General features: G+C 42.7%; 1 protein-coding gene across 6 annotated transcripts in view; it reads right to left on the bottom strand.

Annotated features, from left to right (window-relative positions):
- zmym4.1 (zinc finger MYM-type containing 4, tandem duplicate 1) overlaps positions 1–18,064 on the bottom strand; it is a 276,696-nt gene that overhangs the window by 23,933 nt on the left and 234,699 nt on the right. For all 6 annotated transcript variants that reach the window (XM_068011207.1, XM_068011208.1, XM_068011206.1 and 3 more), the window contains 4 exons: positions 16,471–16,621; positions 15,151–15,273; positions 1,406–1,449; positions 1,165–1,306 (listed from right to left, as the gene is read on the bottom strand). In XM_068011207.1, the coding sequence (XP_067867308.1) occupies positions 1,165–1,306; positions 1,406–1,449; positions 15,151–15,273; positions 16,471–16,621 (460 nt within the window). The remainder of the gene's footprint in view (positions 1–1,164; positions 1,307–1,405; positions 1,450–15,150; positions 15,274–16,470; positions 16,622–18,064) is intronic.

The following is an 18,064-nucleotide window of genomic DNA, read 5'->3' on the forward strand; positions in this document are numbered from 1 at the left end:
GCAATGGCCACCTCTAACAAGGGGGGTCTATCTACCTCCCCTTGACATCCAACAGCATTATCATTGTCAAATCGCCCACCTGGTGGTTACCATTGACCAGAAACTTAACTGGACCAGCCACATAAATACTATGGCTACAAAAGCAGGTCAGAGGCTGGGTATTCTGTGGCACGTGACTTACCACCTGACTCCCCAAAGCCTTTCTACAATCTACAAGGCACAAGTCAGGAGCGTGATGGAATACTCTCCACTTGCTTGGATGAGTGCAGTTCCAACAACACTCAAGAAGCTCGACACCATCCAGGACAAAGCAGTCTGCTTGATCAATACCCCCATTACATTCTTAAACCTTTACTCCCTCTACCACTGGCACACTGTAGTCAGAGTGTACAGCACAGCAATTCACCAAGACAACTTCGACAGCACCTTCCTAACCTGCAACCTCGACCACCTAGAAGGACAAGGGCAGCAGACACATGGGAATGCCATCACCTCCAAGTTCTCCTTCAAGTTACACACCATCCTGACTTGGAACTATATCGCTGTTCCGTCATTGTTGCTGAGTCAAAATCCCAGAACTCCCTACCTAATAGCACAATGGGAGTAGCTTCACCACATGGACTACAGCGGTTTAAGAAGCTGGATTACCACCACCTTCTCAAGGGTAATTATGGATTGACAATAATGCTGGCTTTGCCAGCAATGCCCACATCACATGAATGAATGAAAAAAAACTACAACTAATTACCCAGAAGTACAATGACTGATTATTACATTGAAGCTTGCGTTAAGCCTCAGGCCATCTCTGGTTTATACTCTGATATAAATGCAATGCCTTAAATTCAATCTGTGCACCAATCAACCATTGAAGTAACTTTTATGGAGTACGGCACTTGCTACAGTTGCTTTCCTGTTGCACCACTTCATATACAGAAGAACTCCAAATTTCACCCATTTTTGTTTAGATTGAACTGTTAACTGATTGGCTTTGTGCACTGTGGCACAAGGCTTTGGAAACTGGCTATTTCTATATACAAATAATAGAAAATTTCTTTCAAATCTAATATTTAACAAATTAGTTATATGATAATCAACTGCATCCATACCAAAATTATTACTACACATGCACGCACAGGTGACTACATATCCTCACATATACCGTACCTGTCTGACAAGCCTTGGTCTGAGTGTGCGGCTTACAGGAGGTTGCTTTGGTCTGTGTGATAGGTTTACAGAGTAGTGCTTTATTCTTGAGCACTTTGGGTGCAGAAGGTTGTAAACGAGAGGGTTCTGTCTGAGTGCTGGCCTAATAATCAAAAGATTGAAGAAACCTGATGTAAAGACAAAGTTAACAGCAAACAATTCAGAATAGTTGAACTATACAACAATCAAAAGCTTTACTTACCTCTCCACTAACCGGAGTCCCTGAAGTGGTACGAATTCCTCCTGCTAAAATGAAATAAATAAATCTTAGTATGCAATCAAGGCCTACTTAGTTCTGCAGGCAAAACACTGCAGAATCCTTTGAATTTACTTAAATGTGCTGGTGAAAGGCATCCAGGACAAGAGTTCAACATTAAAACCTCCTCCAAATATACACATTTCTTCCTATACTGTCTGTTCTTAACATGTAACATCGGACAAAGGTATACTTTTAAGAGACCTCCAACAACTACATAAACAAACAAGGGAACAAGATTAAGGAAACTGTCTTTATGAATCTGTGGCATTGTTTTCTAACATCTTGCATTCATTTCGCACCTTCAACACAGAAAAACATCTCAAGGTGCTTCACGTAGATACAATCAAAAGATGCACACTGAGTCAAGATAAAAGCTTGGTCAAAGAGGTGGACTTCAAGGAGGGTCTGGAAAAAAGCTATGCTACAAGTTGCCCAAATATTGCCAAATATAACTGCATGCCCTGTAGAAGCTGTTCCCCTCTCAAACAAAACTTTCACCTACCAAGAAAAACTAGAATATCAATTATAAGATGAGTTATTCGTCAAGAAGCTCTGATGAAAAGTCATTGACCTGAAACATTAACTCTGTTTCTCTCTCGACAGACACTGCCAGACCTGAGAATTTCCAGCACATTGTTTTTATTTCAAATTTCCAGCACCAACATAATTTTGCTTTTATTTATATTAGTGAAGACGCATTTGTTTAACCCTTTGATTTAAACTCTAATCATGACCAATATGGCAACTGTCTTTGTTCAAGTTGTTGCTGTGGATGGAAAACTACGTCAGTGGAACCCTATTGTCAGGCAATGGAAAAGGGGTAGAATTACTGAGACAAAAAGGGGAAATAAGCAGCACAACAGGAGTAAAGAAATAATCTCATTAGAAAAACTGCTATGAACATGCAAATGAAAATCTGAATATGTAACACAAAAGCACGCACACAGAATTATTTATACTCATTTTTGTCAATATACTTAAAAAGTAATAGTCAACGAACATGAGAACATAAGAAATTGGAGCAGGAATAGCCATTCAGCCCTTCGAGTCTGCTCTGCCATTCAATAAAATCATGGCTGATCTGATTATAGCCTTAACTCCACTTTCCTGCCGGCCCCATCCTGGACTTCCTTGTCAATCAAAAACCTGTTTAGCTCAGCCTTGAATATATTCAACGACCTAGCCTCCACTGCTCTCTGAGGTCGAGAATTCCAAGCACGAACTGGGGTAGAGAATTCCAAACACAAACGACCCTCCTCATCTCCGTCCTAAATAGGACCCCCCTTATTTTTAACCTACGCCCCAGTTCCAGATTTCTCCCCTCCAATCCCGAGCAGGAACATCCTCTCAGCATTTACCCTGTCAAGCCCATTCAATCTTATATGTTTCAATAAGATCACCTCTCAATCATCTAAACTCCAATGAGTATGGGCCAATCTGCTCAACCTTTCCTCATAAGTCACCCTTCATCCCAGGAATCAGCCTAGTGAACCTTCTCGAACTGCTTCCATTGCAAGCGTGTCCCTCCTTAAATAAGGTGACCAAATGGTACACTGTACTCTAGGTGTATCATCAATGCCCTATACAGTTGCAGCAAGACTTCCCTACTTTTATACTTCATCCCTCTTGCAATAAAGGCCAACATTCCATTTACCTTCTTAATTACTTGCTGTACCTGCATGCTGACATTTTGTGATTTATGTACAAGGACACCCAGGTCCCTCTGTACCACAGCATTCTGCAAATAATATTCTGCTTTTCTATTCTTTCTGCCAAAGTGGACAACCTCAAATTTTCCCACATTATACTCCATCTGCAAAATTTTTGCCCACTCACTTAACCTATCTATAGCTCTTTGTATCCTCCTCACAACTTGTCTTCCTACCCATCTCCATGTTGTCAACAAATTTGGTTCCTTCACCCAAATCATTAATACAGATCGTAAATAACTGAGGTCCCAGCACTGATCCCTGTGGCACAGTTTGCCATCCTGAAAATGACCCATTTATCTTGAATCTGTTTCCAGTTAACCAGTCCTCTATCCATGCTAATATATCCCTCCTAACTCCATGAGCTCTTATCTTGTGTAGTAGCCTTTTAGGTGGCACCTTACCGAATGCCTTTTGGAAATCCAAATACACTACATCTACTGGTTTCCCTTTATCCACCCTGCCAGTTACATCCTCAAAGAACTCTAAATAAATATATCAAACACAATTCCCCTTTCACAAAACCATGGTGACTCTGCCTGATTGGATTGAGATTTCCCCGACGTACCTCTTTAATAATGGATTCTAGCATTTTCCCAACGACAGATGTTAGGCTAACTGGCCTATAGTTTCCTGCTTTTTGTCTCCCTCCTTTCTTCGACAGAGGTGTTACATTTATGATTTTCCAATTTGCCAGGACCTTTCCAGAATCTAGGGCATTTTGGAAGATTACAACCAATGCATCCACTATCTCTGCAGCTACTTCCTTTAAGGCTCTCTAGTGATAATTTCAAGTTCCTCCCTTTTGCCTTCTGATTTTCTACTATTTTTGTGATTTTTTTGTGTGTCATCTACCGTGAAGACAGATACAAAATACTTGTTCAAAGCCTCTGCCATTTCTTCGGTTCCAGTCTTTCTTCCTTGATGGAATATATCTTTGTTGAGAGTTATGAAATATCTCCTTAAACGTCCACCACTGCTTCTCCACCGTCCTACCTTTAAACCTATGTTTGCAGTCCATTTAAGCCAACTCTGTATTCATACCCTTGTAACTGTCTTCATTTATGTTTAAGACACTAGTTATGGACCCACACTTCTCTCCTTCAAACTGAATGTGAAATTATATCATGTCACGATCACTCCTGCCTAAAGGATCCTTTACTATGAGGTCTTTAATTAATCCTGTCTCATTACCAGGTCCAAAATAGCCTGGACCCTGGAAGGTTCTAAAACATATTTTAAGAAACTGTTCAGGGTACCCTCTATGAATTCATCCTCCAGGCTACCTTTGCCAATTTGATTTTTCCAATCGATGAGAACATTAAAATTACCCAAGATTATTGCTGTACCTTTCTTGCAAGCCTCCAATATTTCTTGATGTATACTCTGTCCTACTTTGCAGCTGTTAGGGGGCCTATAAACTACTCCCACCAGTAACTTCTTTCCTTTGCTGTTCTTATCTCTACCCAAACTGATTCTACATCTTGATCTTCTGAATCAAAATCATTTCTCACCATTGTACTGATCTCATCCTTTATTCAAGAGCTACCCCACCTCCTTTATCTTTCCTCCTATCCTTCCGAAATGTCAAATATCCTTGAAAATTCAGGTCCCAGCCTGGGTCACCTTGCAACCATGTCTCTGTAATGGTCATCATATCATAATTGTTTATTTCCATTTGTGCTATCAATTCATCCATCTTGTTATGAATGCTGCAAGTATTCAAATAAAGAGTCTAATTCTGCCTTTGTACCATTTTTGCCTATTCTGACCTTATTTGGTAGTGCATTCTTATATTTGTACACTCTGTCCCTTCCTGTCACACTCTGGTTCTCATTACCTGTATTATCCTGCACTATTTCCTTGTTCTTTCTCTTTAACTTTCCAAATCTCCCCTCACGTGAACCTTCCCCCTGCCACCCCACCAAGCACTAGTTTAAAACCCTCTCTGCCCTAGTTATACGATTCGCCAGGACATTGGCCCCAGTGCGGTTCAGGTGAAGGCCGTCCCAATGACACAGCTCCCTCTTTCCCTTGTACTGGTGCCAGTGTCCCATGAATCAAAACCCACTTCTCCCACACCAATCTTTGAGCCGTGCATTTGATTCTCGTATCTTATTGACCCTATGCCAATTTACTCGTGGCTCAGGTCGTAATCCTTTGTGGTTCCGCTTTATAATTTAGCCCGTAGCTGTTCATACTCCCTCAGCAGAACCTCTTTCTTACCCATGTGGATCACAACAACTGGATCCTTCCCCTCCCACTCCAAGTTCCTCTCCAGCCCAAGGAGATGTCCTTCACCCTGGCACTGGACAGGCAACCCAGTCTTTGGGACACATGCTCTCGGCTGCAGAGAACCATATCTATCCCCTAACTATTCAGGCCCCTACTACAACTGTATTCCTTTTAAATCCCCCAACTTGAATGGCCCCCTGCACCACGGTGCTGTGGTCAGTTTGCTCATCCTCCCTGCATTCCCTGTTCTCATCTACACAAACTGCGAGATCATTGAACCTGTTGGACAACTGCAAGCGCTAAGGCTTCTCCAGTGCTATCTTCTGGATCCCCATACCTGCCTCTCTTGCAGTCACACCCTCCTGTCCCTCATCATGAACCAAATCAGAAGTACCTAGCCTAAGGGCTGTGGCTGCCTCCTGGAACAAAGTGTCCAGTTAACTTTCCCCCTCCCTGATGTATCAGAGTTCAAAGCTCCTCAAGCTGCAGACACTTACTGCAGATGTAGTTGCTGTGGATCACACAAGTATCCACCAGCTCCCGTATGCTACAGCTGCTACACATCACCTGTCCTGACACCTTTACTGTGTTTTATTTAGCAAATTAGGTTTATAAATATCCCTCAGCCATTATCTGTAGTAGTATCAATTGGTTTAACTAGCTAAGCTACAATATTTAAAGCAATACTTATATCGCCCCAGTGCCAGTTTAAACTACTGCCCCCATTTAGGCAGAAAAAACACTTAAAACTAATCAACCACTCACCTGGCCACCTAATTAATGCTTCCAGGCTTCAGCTCTCACATCTCGCTGCTGTACTGCAGCTCCCTTTCTCAGACCACTCGTTTTTTTGTAAAAGGTCAGAACAGTACCACCTCCCTCACTGCATCAAACTCCCTCACTTATCAAATTCCCAAGTTCTCTCACTGTCTCGAGCTGCACTCAGTCACGAGCTGCTACCCTCACGGCTGCTTACTTCGTGCACTTAGCAAGACCATCTGTATTTATACCAGCTGAAATTCAAGAGCTGAGTCATGCACTGACTGGAGAAACCAGTTCTAACTAGCTACCTAATTAACTAACTGGAGCTTGTTAATCCCTGACTAAGCCTGAAAGAAACTTAAATTTAACAGTAAATTGTAGTTAAGTGCAAAATGCAAACTCGACTACCTTTAAGAGATTAACGGCACAGTGGTGCAGTGGTTTAGCACCGCAGCCTCACAGCTCCAGCGACCCGGGTTCTATTCTGGGTACTGCCTGTGTGGAGTTTGCAAGTTCTCCCTGTGTCTGTGTGGGTTTCCTCCCACATGCCAAAGACTTGCAGGTTGATAGGTAAATTGGCCATTATAAATTGACCCGAGTATAGGTAGGTGGTAGGGAAATATAGGGACAGGTGGGGATGTGGTAGGGATATGGAATTAGTGTAGGATTAGTATAAATGGGTGGTTGATGGTCGGCACAGACTCGGTGGGCCGAAGGGCCTGTTTCAGTGCTGTATCTCTAAACCCTTAAAACTCCCTTGCTTACCAAATTCCCAAGCTCAGACTCTGTCTCTGCTACTTTCATGCCTGCTTAAAGAAAACTTCTAATGCAACCATGAATAGATGTCTTCCTAAACACTCCTCTGTATTCGCTGATCAAGTGTCTCTCAGGAGCCTGTAATAAAAATTCAGGTATACGTAGTAGCATGGATAGACATTCGGTTGGCAGACCAAAAGGGTTAGGGTTAATGGGTGTTGCATGGATTGGAACTGGCATACCCCAGAGTTCAGTGCTAGGTTAACACCTTGATATGTATAAATGATTTGGACTTGGGCAAAGGGACCACAAATTGTTGAGACACAGAAATAAGGAGTTTGGCAACAGCAGAATGGACTGTAAAAGACTTCAAGAGGATGTAGGCAGGTTAGCAAAATGGGCAGACAGGTGGCAGATGCAATTCATTATTGAGATGTGGGAGGTAATGCATTGGGGGGGGGGGGGGGGGTGGTGGAGGGATGTAGAATTAATAGAAAGGTGCCAAAGGTAGGGAGAAACAGAACATGCCTAGGGGTGTAAGTGCATAATTCCTTGCAAGTGCAAGTAATTAGAAAAAAGCCCTTAAAAATATCAATAGCATTTGGGTTTTTACAAATAGGGATATGGAGTACAGAAGCAAAGAGACTGTGATAAATTTGTCCCAGACAATGGTTAGGGGGAATGGTTGGAGAAGTTTTGGATAGCTCGTTCTTGAAAAAGCATTAAAGCCACACAGAATGTACAGGCTAAATCCACCAGGATGATAATAGGGGTGAGAAACTATGGTTGAGATACTGGGACTATTTTCACTGAAGCAGAGAAAGCTATGAGGAGATTTAATGGAAGTTTTTTGAATTGGGAAGAGCTTTAGCAGGATAATATAGGAAGAGACAGCTCCACTGAGGGGGGAGGAAGTGATGAGGATCAATTTAAAATTGTTACTATGAATGAAGGGGGAGGTTTGGATAAATTTCCTGACTCAGAGTGAACAATAGGGAACGTTTTGCCACAAGAGTGATTGAGGTTGACGCCACTATTTTATTTTTTAAAGAGTAGGTAAATATTTGAAGCAGAAAAAGACACTGAAAATGGAAAACTAGCAGACAATGGGATTCGTTTTGGATTGCTTGAATAAATATTCTTTACACAATGAATAGCCTCCTTCTCTGCTATGCATTTCTATGGTTCTACAATGAAGCGTAATCGTCTGGACAATTCAGAAAAAACACTGAAGAACCTCAGGTACAGAGGAAATTCATCAGAGAAGCATACAATCAGCCATCCAGAATCACGTGGCCAATCTGTTTTGGCCCCTAAGAAGCTAATTCTTCACTTACATCAGTCACAGAGTTCATAGATGCTATCAACTGATCACAGAGTCACAGAATAAATTACGGCACAGAAGGCGGCTATTCAACCCATTGAGTCCATGCCAGCTCTCCATAGAGCAATCCAGTCAGTCCCATTCCCCTGATTGATCCCCGTAGCCCTGCAAGTTTACTTCCTTCAAGTGCCCATCCAATTTCCTTTTAAAATCACTGATGGTCTCCGCTTCCACCACCCTTGTGGGCAGCAAGTTTCAGATTACTACTTGCTGCGTAAAAAAGCTCTTCATTACATTCCCCCTGCACTTCATGTCCAAAACCTTTATCCTGTGTCCCTGAATCTGTGTACTATCAGTTAATGGGAACAGTTTTTCATTGGCTAACTTTTCTAAGCCTGTCATAATCTTCTGCACTTCTATCAAATCTCCCCTCAATCTCCTTTGCTCCAGGGAGAACAATCCCAGCTTTTCCAACTTAACCTTGTAACTAAAATCCCTGATTCCTAACATCATTCTGGTAAATCTCCTCAGCACCCTCACATCCAGAACTTTTTTTTAAATTCATTCACGGGATGTGGGCGTCGCTGGCCAGGCCAGCATTTATTGCCCATCCCTAATTGCCTTGAGAAGGTGGTGGTGAGCTGCCTTCTTGAACTGCTGCAGTCCATTTGGGGTAGGTACACCCACAGTGCTGTTAGGAAGGGAGTTCCAGGATTTTGACCCAGCGACAGTGAAGGAACGGCGATATAGTTCCAAGTCAGGATGGTGTGTGACTTGGAGGGGAACTTGCAGATGGTGGTGTTCCCATGTATTTGCTGCCCTTGTCCTTCTAGTTGGTAGAGGTCGCGGGTTTGGAAGGTGCTGTCTAGGGAGCATTGGTGCATTGCTGCAGTGCATCTTGTAGATGGTACACACTGCTGCCACTGTGCGTCGGTGGTGGAGGGAGTGAATGTTTGTAGATGGGGTGCCAATCAAGCTGGCTGCTTTGTCCTGGATGGTGTCGAGCTTCTTGAGTGTTGTTGGAGCTGCACCCATCAAGGCAATTGGACAGTATTCCATCACACTCCTGACTTGTGCCTTGTAGATTGTGGACAGGCTTTGGGGAGTCAGGATTCCTAGCCTCTGACCTGCTCTTGCAGCCATGGTATTTATATGGCTACTCCAGTTCAGTTTTCGGTCAATGGTAGCCCCTAGGATGTTGATAGTGGGGGATTCAGCGATGGTAATGCTGTTGAATGTCAAGGGGAGATGGTTAGATTCGCTCTTGTTGGAGATGGTCATTGCCTGGCACTTGTGTGGCGCGAATGTTACTTGTCACTTATCAGCCCAAGCCTGGATATTGTCCAGGTCTTGCTGCATTTCTACACAGACTGCTTCAGTATCTGAGTCGTCGCGAATGGTGAACATTGTGCAATCATCAGCGAACATCCCGACTTCTGACCTTATGACTGAAGGAAGGTCATTGATGAAGCAGCTGAAGATGGTTGGGCCTAGGACACTACCCTGAGGTACTCCTGCAGCGATGCCCTGGAGCTCAGATGACTGACCTCCAACAACCACAAGCATCTTCCTTTGCGCTAGGTATGACTCCAGCCAGCGGAGGGTTTTCCCCCTGATTCCCATTGACCTCAGTTTTGCTAGGGCTTCTTGATGCCATACTCGGTCAAATGCTGCCTTGATGTCAAGGGCAGTCACTCTCACCTCACCTGTTCAGCTCTTTTGTCCATGTTTGAACCAAGGCTGTAATGAGGTCAGGAGCTGAGTGGCCCTGGCGGAACCCAAACTGAGCATCACTGAGCAGGTTATTGCTAAGCAAGTGCCGCTTGATGGCACTGTTGATGACACCTTCCATCACTTTACTGATGGAGAGTAGGCTAATGGGGCGGTAGTTGGCCGGGTTGGATTTGTCCTGCTTTTTGTGGACAGGACATACCTGGGCAATTTTCCACATTGCAGGGTAGATGCCAGTGTTGTAGCTGTACCGGAACAGCTTGGCTAGGGGTGCAGCAAGTTCTGGAGCACAGGTCTTCAGTACTATTGCCGGAATGTTGTCAGGCCCCATAGCTTTTGCAGTATCCAGTGCCTTCAGTCGTTTCTTGATATCATGTGGAGTGAATCGAATTGGCTGAAGTTTGGCATCTGTGATGCTGGGGACTTCAGGAGGAGGCCGAGATGGATCATCAACTTGGCACTTCTGGCTGAAGATTGTTGCAAATGCTTCAGCCTCATCTTTCGCACTGATGTGCTGGGCTCCCCCATCATTGAGGATGGGGATATTTGTGGAGCCACCTCCTCCAGTTAGTTGTTTAATTGTCCACCACCATTCACGGCTGGATGTGGCAGGACTGCAGAGCTTAGATCTGAATGCAATACTCTAGTTGGGGCCCAACCAGAGCTCTATAATGGTTCAGCATAACTTCCCTGTTTTTGTACTTTATGCCTCAATTTAGGAAGCCCAAGATCCCATATACTTTGCTAACCACTCTCTCAATACATCCTGTCACCTTCAAAGATCGATGCACATGCAAACCCAGGTCCCTCTGTTCCTGCACCCTTTTTGAACTGTGCCATTAAGACTATATTAACTCACCCTATCCCTTCTGCCAAAATGCATCACCTCACACTTGTCTGTATTAAATTCCATCTGTCACTTGTCTGCCCATTCTGCTAGCCTATGTCCTGTTGCAGGTGGTTCCAATCATCCTCACTGTTTGCCACTCCTCCAATGATTACAGCACAGAAAGAGGCCATTCAGCCCCTCAGGTCTGTGCCAGCTCTCTGCAAGAGCAAATCATCTAGTCCCATTCTCCTGCCTTTTCCCCATAACCCTACAAATGCTTTCCCTTCAGATATTTGTCAGATTCTCTTTTGAAGGCCTCGATTGAATATGCCCCCACAGCACTCTCAGGCAGAGCATTCCAGATCCTAACCACTTGCTGCATGAAAAAGTTTTTCATGTCGCCTCTGGTTCTTTTGCCAATTACCTTCAATCAATGTCCTCTGGTTCTGGATCCTTCCGCCAATGGGAATAGTTTCCTTATCTACTCTGCCCAGACCCCTGAATATTTTGAACACCTCTATCAAATCCCCTCTTAATCTCTTTGCCAAGGTGAACAGGCCCAGCTTCATCAACAACAAATGTTGAAATTCAACTCTGTATTGCAAGAACCAAGTCATTTATATATAGCAAAAAAAAGCAATGGCCCTCATACTGACTCTTGGGAAACACCAATGTCTACCACCTTTCAGTCTGAAAACCAACCATTTACCACAGCTTGCTGTTTTCTGTCGAGACAAATTTTATCCAATTGGACAGTGACTCTGCTATTCCATGTGCCTCAATTTTATTCAACAGCCATTTATATGGTACTTTATCAAACACTTTCTAAAAAATCCATATAGACAATATCCACCGCATTCCCTGCATCAACCTTGTGTTCGCTCATCAAAAAAATTCAATTAGATTAGTCAAGCATGATTTGCCTTTTACAAATGGCTATCCTTAATTAACTCAAACCTCTCCAAATGCCTGTTGATTTATTTTCCCTGATCATTGTTTCTAAAACCTTATCCACCACTGATGTTAGACTAACTGGCCTGTAGTTGCTAGGACTGTCTTTACACACTTTCTTGAATAAGGTGTCACATTTGTCACTCTCCAATCCTCTGGCACCTCCCCCATATCTAGGGAATATTGGAAGATTATGGCAAGCTCTTCCATAATCTCCACCCCACTTCCTTTAGCAACCCGAGATGCAAGCCATTTGGACCAGGTGATTTCTCTACCCTAAGCACAGCCAGCCTTTCTAGTACTCCTCCTCTGAATTTCTATCCTATCCATTGCCTCTACTCTCTCCACTTCTACCAATATTTTGTCAGATTCCTCTTCCTCAGTACGCATCAATACTAGTACTTATTAAGTATTCTAGCCTTTCCCTGTGGCTCTAGGCATATATTACCCAGTTTGTCCCTAATAGGCCCCATTCCATCTTACTACCCACTAACAATTTATATGTCAGATGATGATTTTTGGGTTCTCTTTTATGTTGACTGCCATTCTGTCATATTCTCTCTTTGCCAGTCTTATTTTCCTCTTCACCTCCCCTCTCAACTTATTGGATTTGGCCTGGCTCTTACTTGAAGAATTCACCTGACATGCATCATACACCCTCTTTTTTTTTGTGTTTCATCCTAATCTCCATCTCCCTTGTTATCCAAGGAGACCGGTTTTGGTTCCACTACCTTTCACCCTTGTTGAAATGTACCTAGCCTGTACCTGAAGCATCTCTTGTTTAAAGATATCCCATTGTTCTGTTTGATTTTCTTACCAGTCTTTGGTTCCATTTTATCCTGGCTGGATCCCCTCTCATCACATTGAAATTAGCCCTCTATCAATCTAGCTGGTCTATCTTATATTGTTTCTTGCTTTTTTGCATTACGAGTCTAAACCTTATGATATGATGATCACTCTTGCCCGAGTGCAACCCCACAGACACTTGATCCACCTCATTTCCCAGTACCCGATCCAGAAAGGCCTCCTTTCTACTTGGGCCCATAACATACTGATCAAGGAGGATCTCCTGAACACAATTCCTCCCCCTTCTTTCCCTTTACTCTAAAATTATCCCAAATGATATTTGGGTAACTGAAGTCCCCCAATATGACCACTCTATAGTTCTTGCACAGCTCTGATTTCCCTGCAGATTTGCTCCTCTCTCTCACTAGTTGGAGGCCTATGAAATACCCCTAGTAGTGCGATCATAGCCTATGTGGTTCTCAGGTCTAACCAAATGGATTCTCTCCTTGCCCTGTCAAGCACATCCCCTCTTTCAAACCCTACAATGTCTTCCCTAATCAGTACTGCAAACCCACCTCCATTTTTTACCTTCTCTATCTTTTCTGAACACGCTGCATCCTTGTATATTAAGCACTCAGTCATCACCATTTTTAAGTCATGTTTCCATTATTGCCACAATCATATTCCCATACTGCTATTTGCGTTTGTAGCTCACCAACCTTATTCAACACACTTTGTGCGTTTACATACATGCATTGTAATCCTGTCTTTGCATTCCTCATAACCTTTCTCAGTCTGCTCATATCGATTATGGAACTACTCCCTTCTCTAGTACTGTCCAACACACTCACATTATGTACTCGATTCTTCTTTTCTACTTTTATATGCTGTTGCTACCTCCCCAGCCAATTTAGTTTAACCCCTTCCCAACCACAGTAGTGAAGCTCCCTGCAAGGACGTTGGTCGCAGTCCTGTTGAGGTGCAACCCGTTCCTTTTGAATAGGTGATTTCTATCCTGAACTGGTCCAATACTTCAAGCCAGGCATTGACCATCCTTATCTTCCTATTTCTACTCTCACCCGTGCGTGGCACTAGGAGTAATCCAGAGATTACTACCTTTGTGATCCTACTCTTTAACTTCCTCCCTAGCTCCTGAAAATCTGACCATAAGACTCAATACCTGACCTTGCTATGCCGTTGGTACCAACATGTACCACAGCTGCTGGCTCACTCTTTTCCCCCTGCAGAACATCCTGCACCCTCTCCGTGATGTCCTTTACCCTGGCACCAGGGAGGCAATACACCATTCAGGACTCCATGATAGTCACAAAAATGCCTGTCTGTCCCCCTGACTATGGAATCTCCAAAACAAGTGCATTTCTACACTTTGCTGCTCCCTCCTGTATAGTCCCTTGCCCATTGGTGCCACGGTCTGGACAGCACTTCTTCAGGGTATCGTCACATCCAGCAGTCTCCAATGATGAGTATGTTTGAGAGTGGCACACACTCCGAAGACTCTTGTACCTCCTGCCTCTCCTAGTCTTCCAGATGGCTACCCACCTAGTATCCTGATCCCTTACTGCCTGTGGGGTGACCATCTCCTGTAAAGTACAATCCAGGAAACTTTCCTGCTCCCTGATGCTCTGCAGTGATTCCAGCTGCCCCTCAAGCTCAGAAACCCTAAGCTGAAGCAGCTGGAGATACTTCCTCCACACGTAGTCACCTAAGACATGTGGCGTGTTCTGGAGTTCCCACATGGCGCAGGAATTGCTAGCAACAGGTTGCAGCTGCCCATCCATGATCTAAAAAAAACTATTTCCTCTTTTCGAATTTAGGGATTTAGGAATGATAAAACTATTAATTTTAAGTAATGCCTCTAGATCTGCTCTGTGCACTCCTCTTATTAATTCACTCACTTTTATACTCACCTTAATTGAGGTTATTAATTTCCCGGCTCCTAATTTGAAAGAATGCCCTAGTTTAGACAGAGAAAAAGAGAAATACTCGTCTTGGAAGTATTTGAATGGCTGTTGAACAAAGAATGAATACACAGCTGAGATACTATCACCTAACGACTCCTCAAAGTGCCTGCTGATAATCCCTTCAAGGCTTTCACAAGAAATAGCCATCTGAGAGGGATACTTAAAGGCTTCCGGACCTGCAGAACAGTGGAGCTTAATTTTGCTGTGCAGGAAGCAGGTTTGCCCTACAAGCTTCCAAAATTGGCATTGTGATCAGGGGTTGAAATAAGCAATGGATTGGCAACTCGCATGGAGATGAGGGAAGGAGAAACAAAGAAGAAATAAATGATGCAATTCAGGCCAACTGCCTGCACCTGCTCATAAACAGTTACAAGGAATCACTGGCAAATGAGGTTACCTGCCTGCTTGGAAAGTGGTGTAAAATATGAAGACATTTTTTCAGGGTAGGAGATAAATGTATCGAATAGAAAGAAAAACCCCACTAAAGAGCAGGCAGCATAACATATTTAGCTGGGAACTGATGTTCCTCAAAATAGCATTCAACAATTTTTTATTTCTCCACATACGTTGCTTTATTACAAGATGGGCAAATGTTAAATTCAAGCTTACAGCAGTCTCCATACCATTTAAAGTTGTGGTTGAATTAGCAGCATTCTGTACTGGTGGGGTATTAGCCAATGACATCACGTTTGCTATGACAGGAGTAGACTCCTTCCTCTGGCCACTAGGAACATTTGGTACAGTAACTGTTGAAAGAGGAGCGATTTTAAAAAAAATCTTTCAGTCTTCATACAAAACAATTAATCTGGAATAGTTTCTAGTTCATCGCATATCAATTGAAGTCAGATTTTTTTCCAAAAAAAATTCTAACTTAAAGTAGCCCTATGAGGACCAATGCAGTACTTCTCTATCGGAATCAAATCAGAATTACAATTTCCTTTCATTTCGAGAATACATTAATTTTGAAAAAAAAATAGAAATTGTATATCTGCATCAATTTTACATCTAGACATTTCAAAATGCAGAGATAAACAAATTTTAAAGAACTGGATAGGATTGTGGGTCCTTTCAGAGTAATTTGTGCCACAGCATTCTGGTTTTGCAGATACACTCCTCTAGTGATGTTGCTCAATGAATCAAAGTACATGTCCTTTTATACTATGCAACATATAATATATCACAGCCACTGATTTATAGCAGTTTAATAAGTCAAATTATATTAAGAGTATTGGTGGGGTGTTAGCGAACATTTTCAGGTTCAAATTTTATGCTGATGTACATGCGAACACCAATTAGTGGTCTTAATTAGTACTAAATATTGGTTGATTTTTCCTTTATTTCCATACATTATAAACATATACGCAAATACATATACAACTTTTAGAGAATCATAGCAACTTATTTGAGTATTGCAATTGCGTTTTTGGTCAATTGTATGTGACTATTAGCTATTAAATACAGTTGATGTCATCAGCCATCTGCATTACCTCACTCAAGGTCAATTTGAATGAAGCTCAAGATTTTTCAGCGAGGTGAATTACTTTATTTAAAAACACACTGATGCATTGTATACATCATGGGGCAGCGATGCCCAAACTTTGTCTACATGGGACACTAAGACATGTACCATGAAGCCTCGAGGGCTCAGTAAATATGCCGATTTTGCATTCCTGGCAGGGAACCTTACCCATTGGGAGCGTGCATGATTTGCCAAATAGTAGTTTCAACTGGTTTAAATTTCCATTCATTTGGAAATCAAGAAATAAATGCAAATAGGACTGAGTTGACTTGGCATAATTGCTAAATTTCCAGGGATTAGGGCTGGGAAGCAGGTTAGGCACTCATCTTTTATAGAGTCATAGAGAGAGAGAGAGAGGTTATTGTTTCAAAGCTGTTTTAAAAAAACACAACATATGGAGAACTGAAGGAGGTGCATTTAATACCTTTTCCATCTTGAGGTGCTGTTTCAGCTAGGTGATGTTGATTGCAGAATGTGAGGACACAATGAAGGTTACAGAAATTTTTGGTTTGCCCATGCCATTTAATGGACTCATTTAGTTTACCTTGACGTTTGCAGCAATCACATTTCGCCATCTGCAGAAGAAAAAGGAAAACAAAACTCAGAATAGCCAACTCCATTCCGAGTAAATGATACAACAGGTAGTTTGTAAATTAACTGGAGATGTCTGCTTGAAGTGTCAGTTTTTTCAGTGATAGGGTACTTTTCTCGAGTCACGGTAAAGGCGCAGTGGGGGAGTCAGCCAGATGTTGTAGTACACATTAATACAACGACATAGCAAGGGCAGGTATTGAGTCTTATGGTCAGATTTTCAGGAGCTATGGAAGAAGTTAGAGTAGGACCTCAAAGGTAGTAATTTTTGGATTACTCTCAGTGCCACGCACTAGCGATAGAAGAAATAGGAAGATAGGGATGATCAATGGGTGGCTTGAAGCATGATGCAGGAGGGAAGGCTTTAGATTCTTGAAGCATTGGGCCAGTTCTGGGCAGAAGGCACCTATTCAAAAAGAACGAGTTGCATCTCAACAGGACTGCGACCAACGTCCTCATAGGGAGCTTCACTACTGCGGTTGGGGAAGGTTTAAACTAACTTGGCAAAGGGATGGCACCAGCAAATAAAAGTAGAAAAGAATCAAGTGCAGAATGAGTCTTCGACAGTATTAGAGAAGGGAGTAGTTCCAAATTAGACAGGGTATGAGCAGACTGAGAAAGGTTATGTGGAATGCAAAGACAGGATTACAATGCATGTATGTAAATACACAAAGTGTGTTGAGAATAAGGTTGTGAGCTACAAGCACAAATAACAGTATGGGAATAATGATGGAGCAATAACGGAAACGTGACTTAAAAACGGTGATGACTGGGCGCTTAATATACAAGAATATAATGTGTTCAGAAAAGATAGAGAAGGTAAAAAATGGAGTTGGGGTGGCAGTACTGATTAGGGAAGACATTGTAGCATTGGAAAGAGGGAATGTCCTTGACAGGGCAAGGACAGAATCCATTTGATTAGAGTTGAGAACCACAAAGGATATGATCATGCTACTTGGGGTATTCTATAGGCCTCCAACTCGTGACAGAGAGAGAGAGCGCGAGAGCAAGAGAGGAGCAAATCTGCAGGGAAATCAGAGCTGTGAAAGAACTATAGAGTGGTGATATTGGGGGACTTCAGTTACTCAAACATCAATTGGGATAATTTTCGAGTAAAGGGAAAAGAGGGGCAGAAATTTCTGGTTGTGTTCAGGAGATTCTCCTGGATCGGTATGTTCTTGGCCCAACTGGAAAGGATGCATTTCTGGATCGGGTACTGGAAAATGAGGTGGACCAAGTGTCTGTGGGGTAGCACTTGGGCAAGAGTGATATTGTATCATAAGGTTTAGACTCGTAATGCAGAAAAGCATGAAACAATCTAAGATAGACCAGCTAGATTGAAAGAGGACTAATTTCAATGCAATGAGAGGGGATCCAGCCAGGATAAAATGGGACCAAAGACTGGTAGGAAAATCAAACAGAACAAA

The sequence above is a fragment of the Heterodontus francisci genome, chromosome 31 (genome assembly GCF_036365525.1).
Source record: "Heterodontus francisci isolate sHetFra1 chromosome 31, sHetFra1.hap1, whole genome shotgun sequence".
NCBI classification, from domain to species: domain Eukaryota; kingdom Metazoa; phylum Chordata; class Chondrichthyes; order Heterodontiformes; family Heterodontidae; genus Heterodontus; species Heterodontus francisci.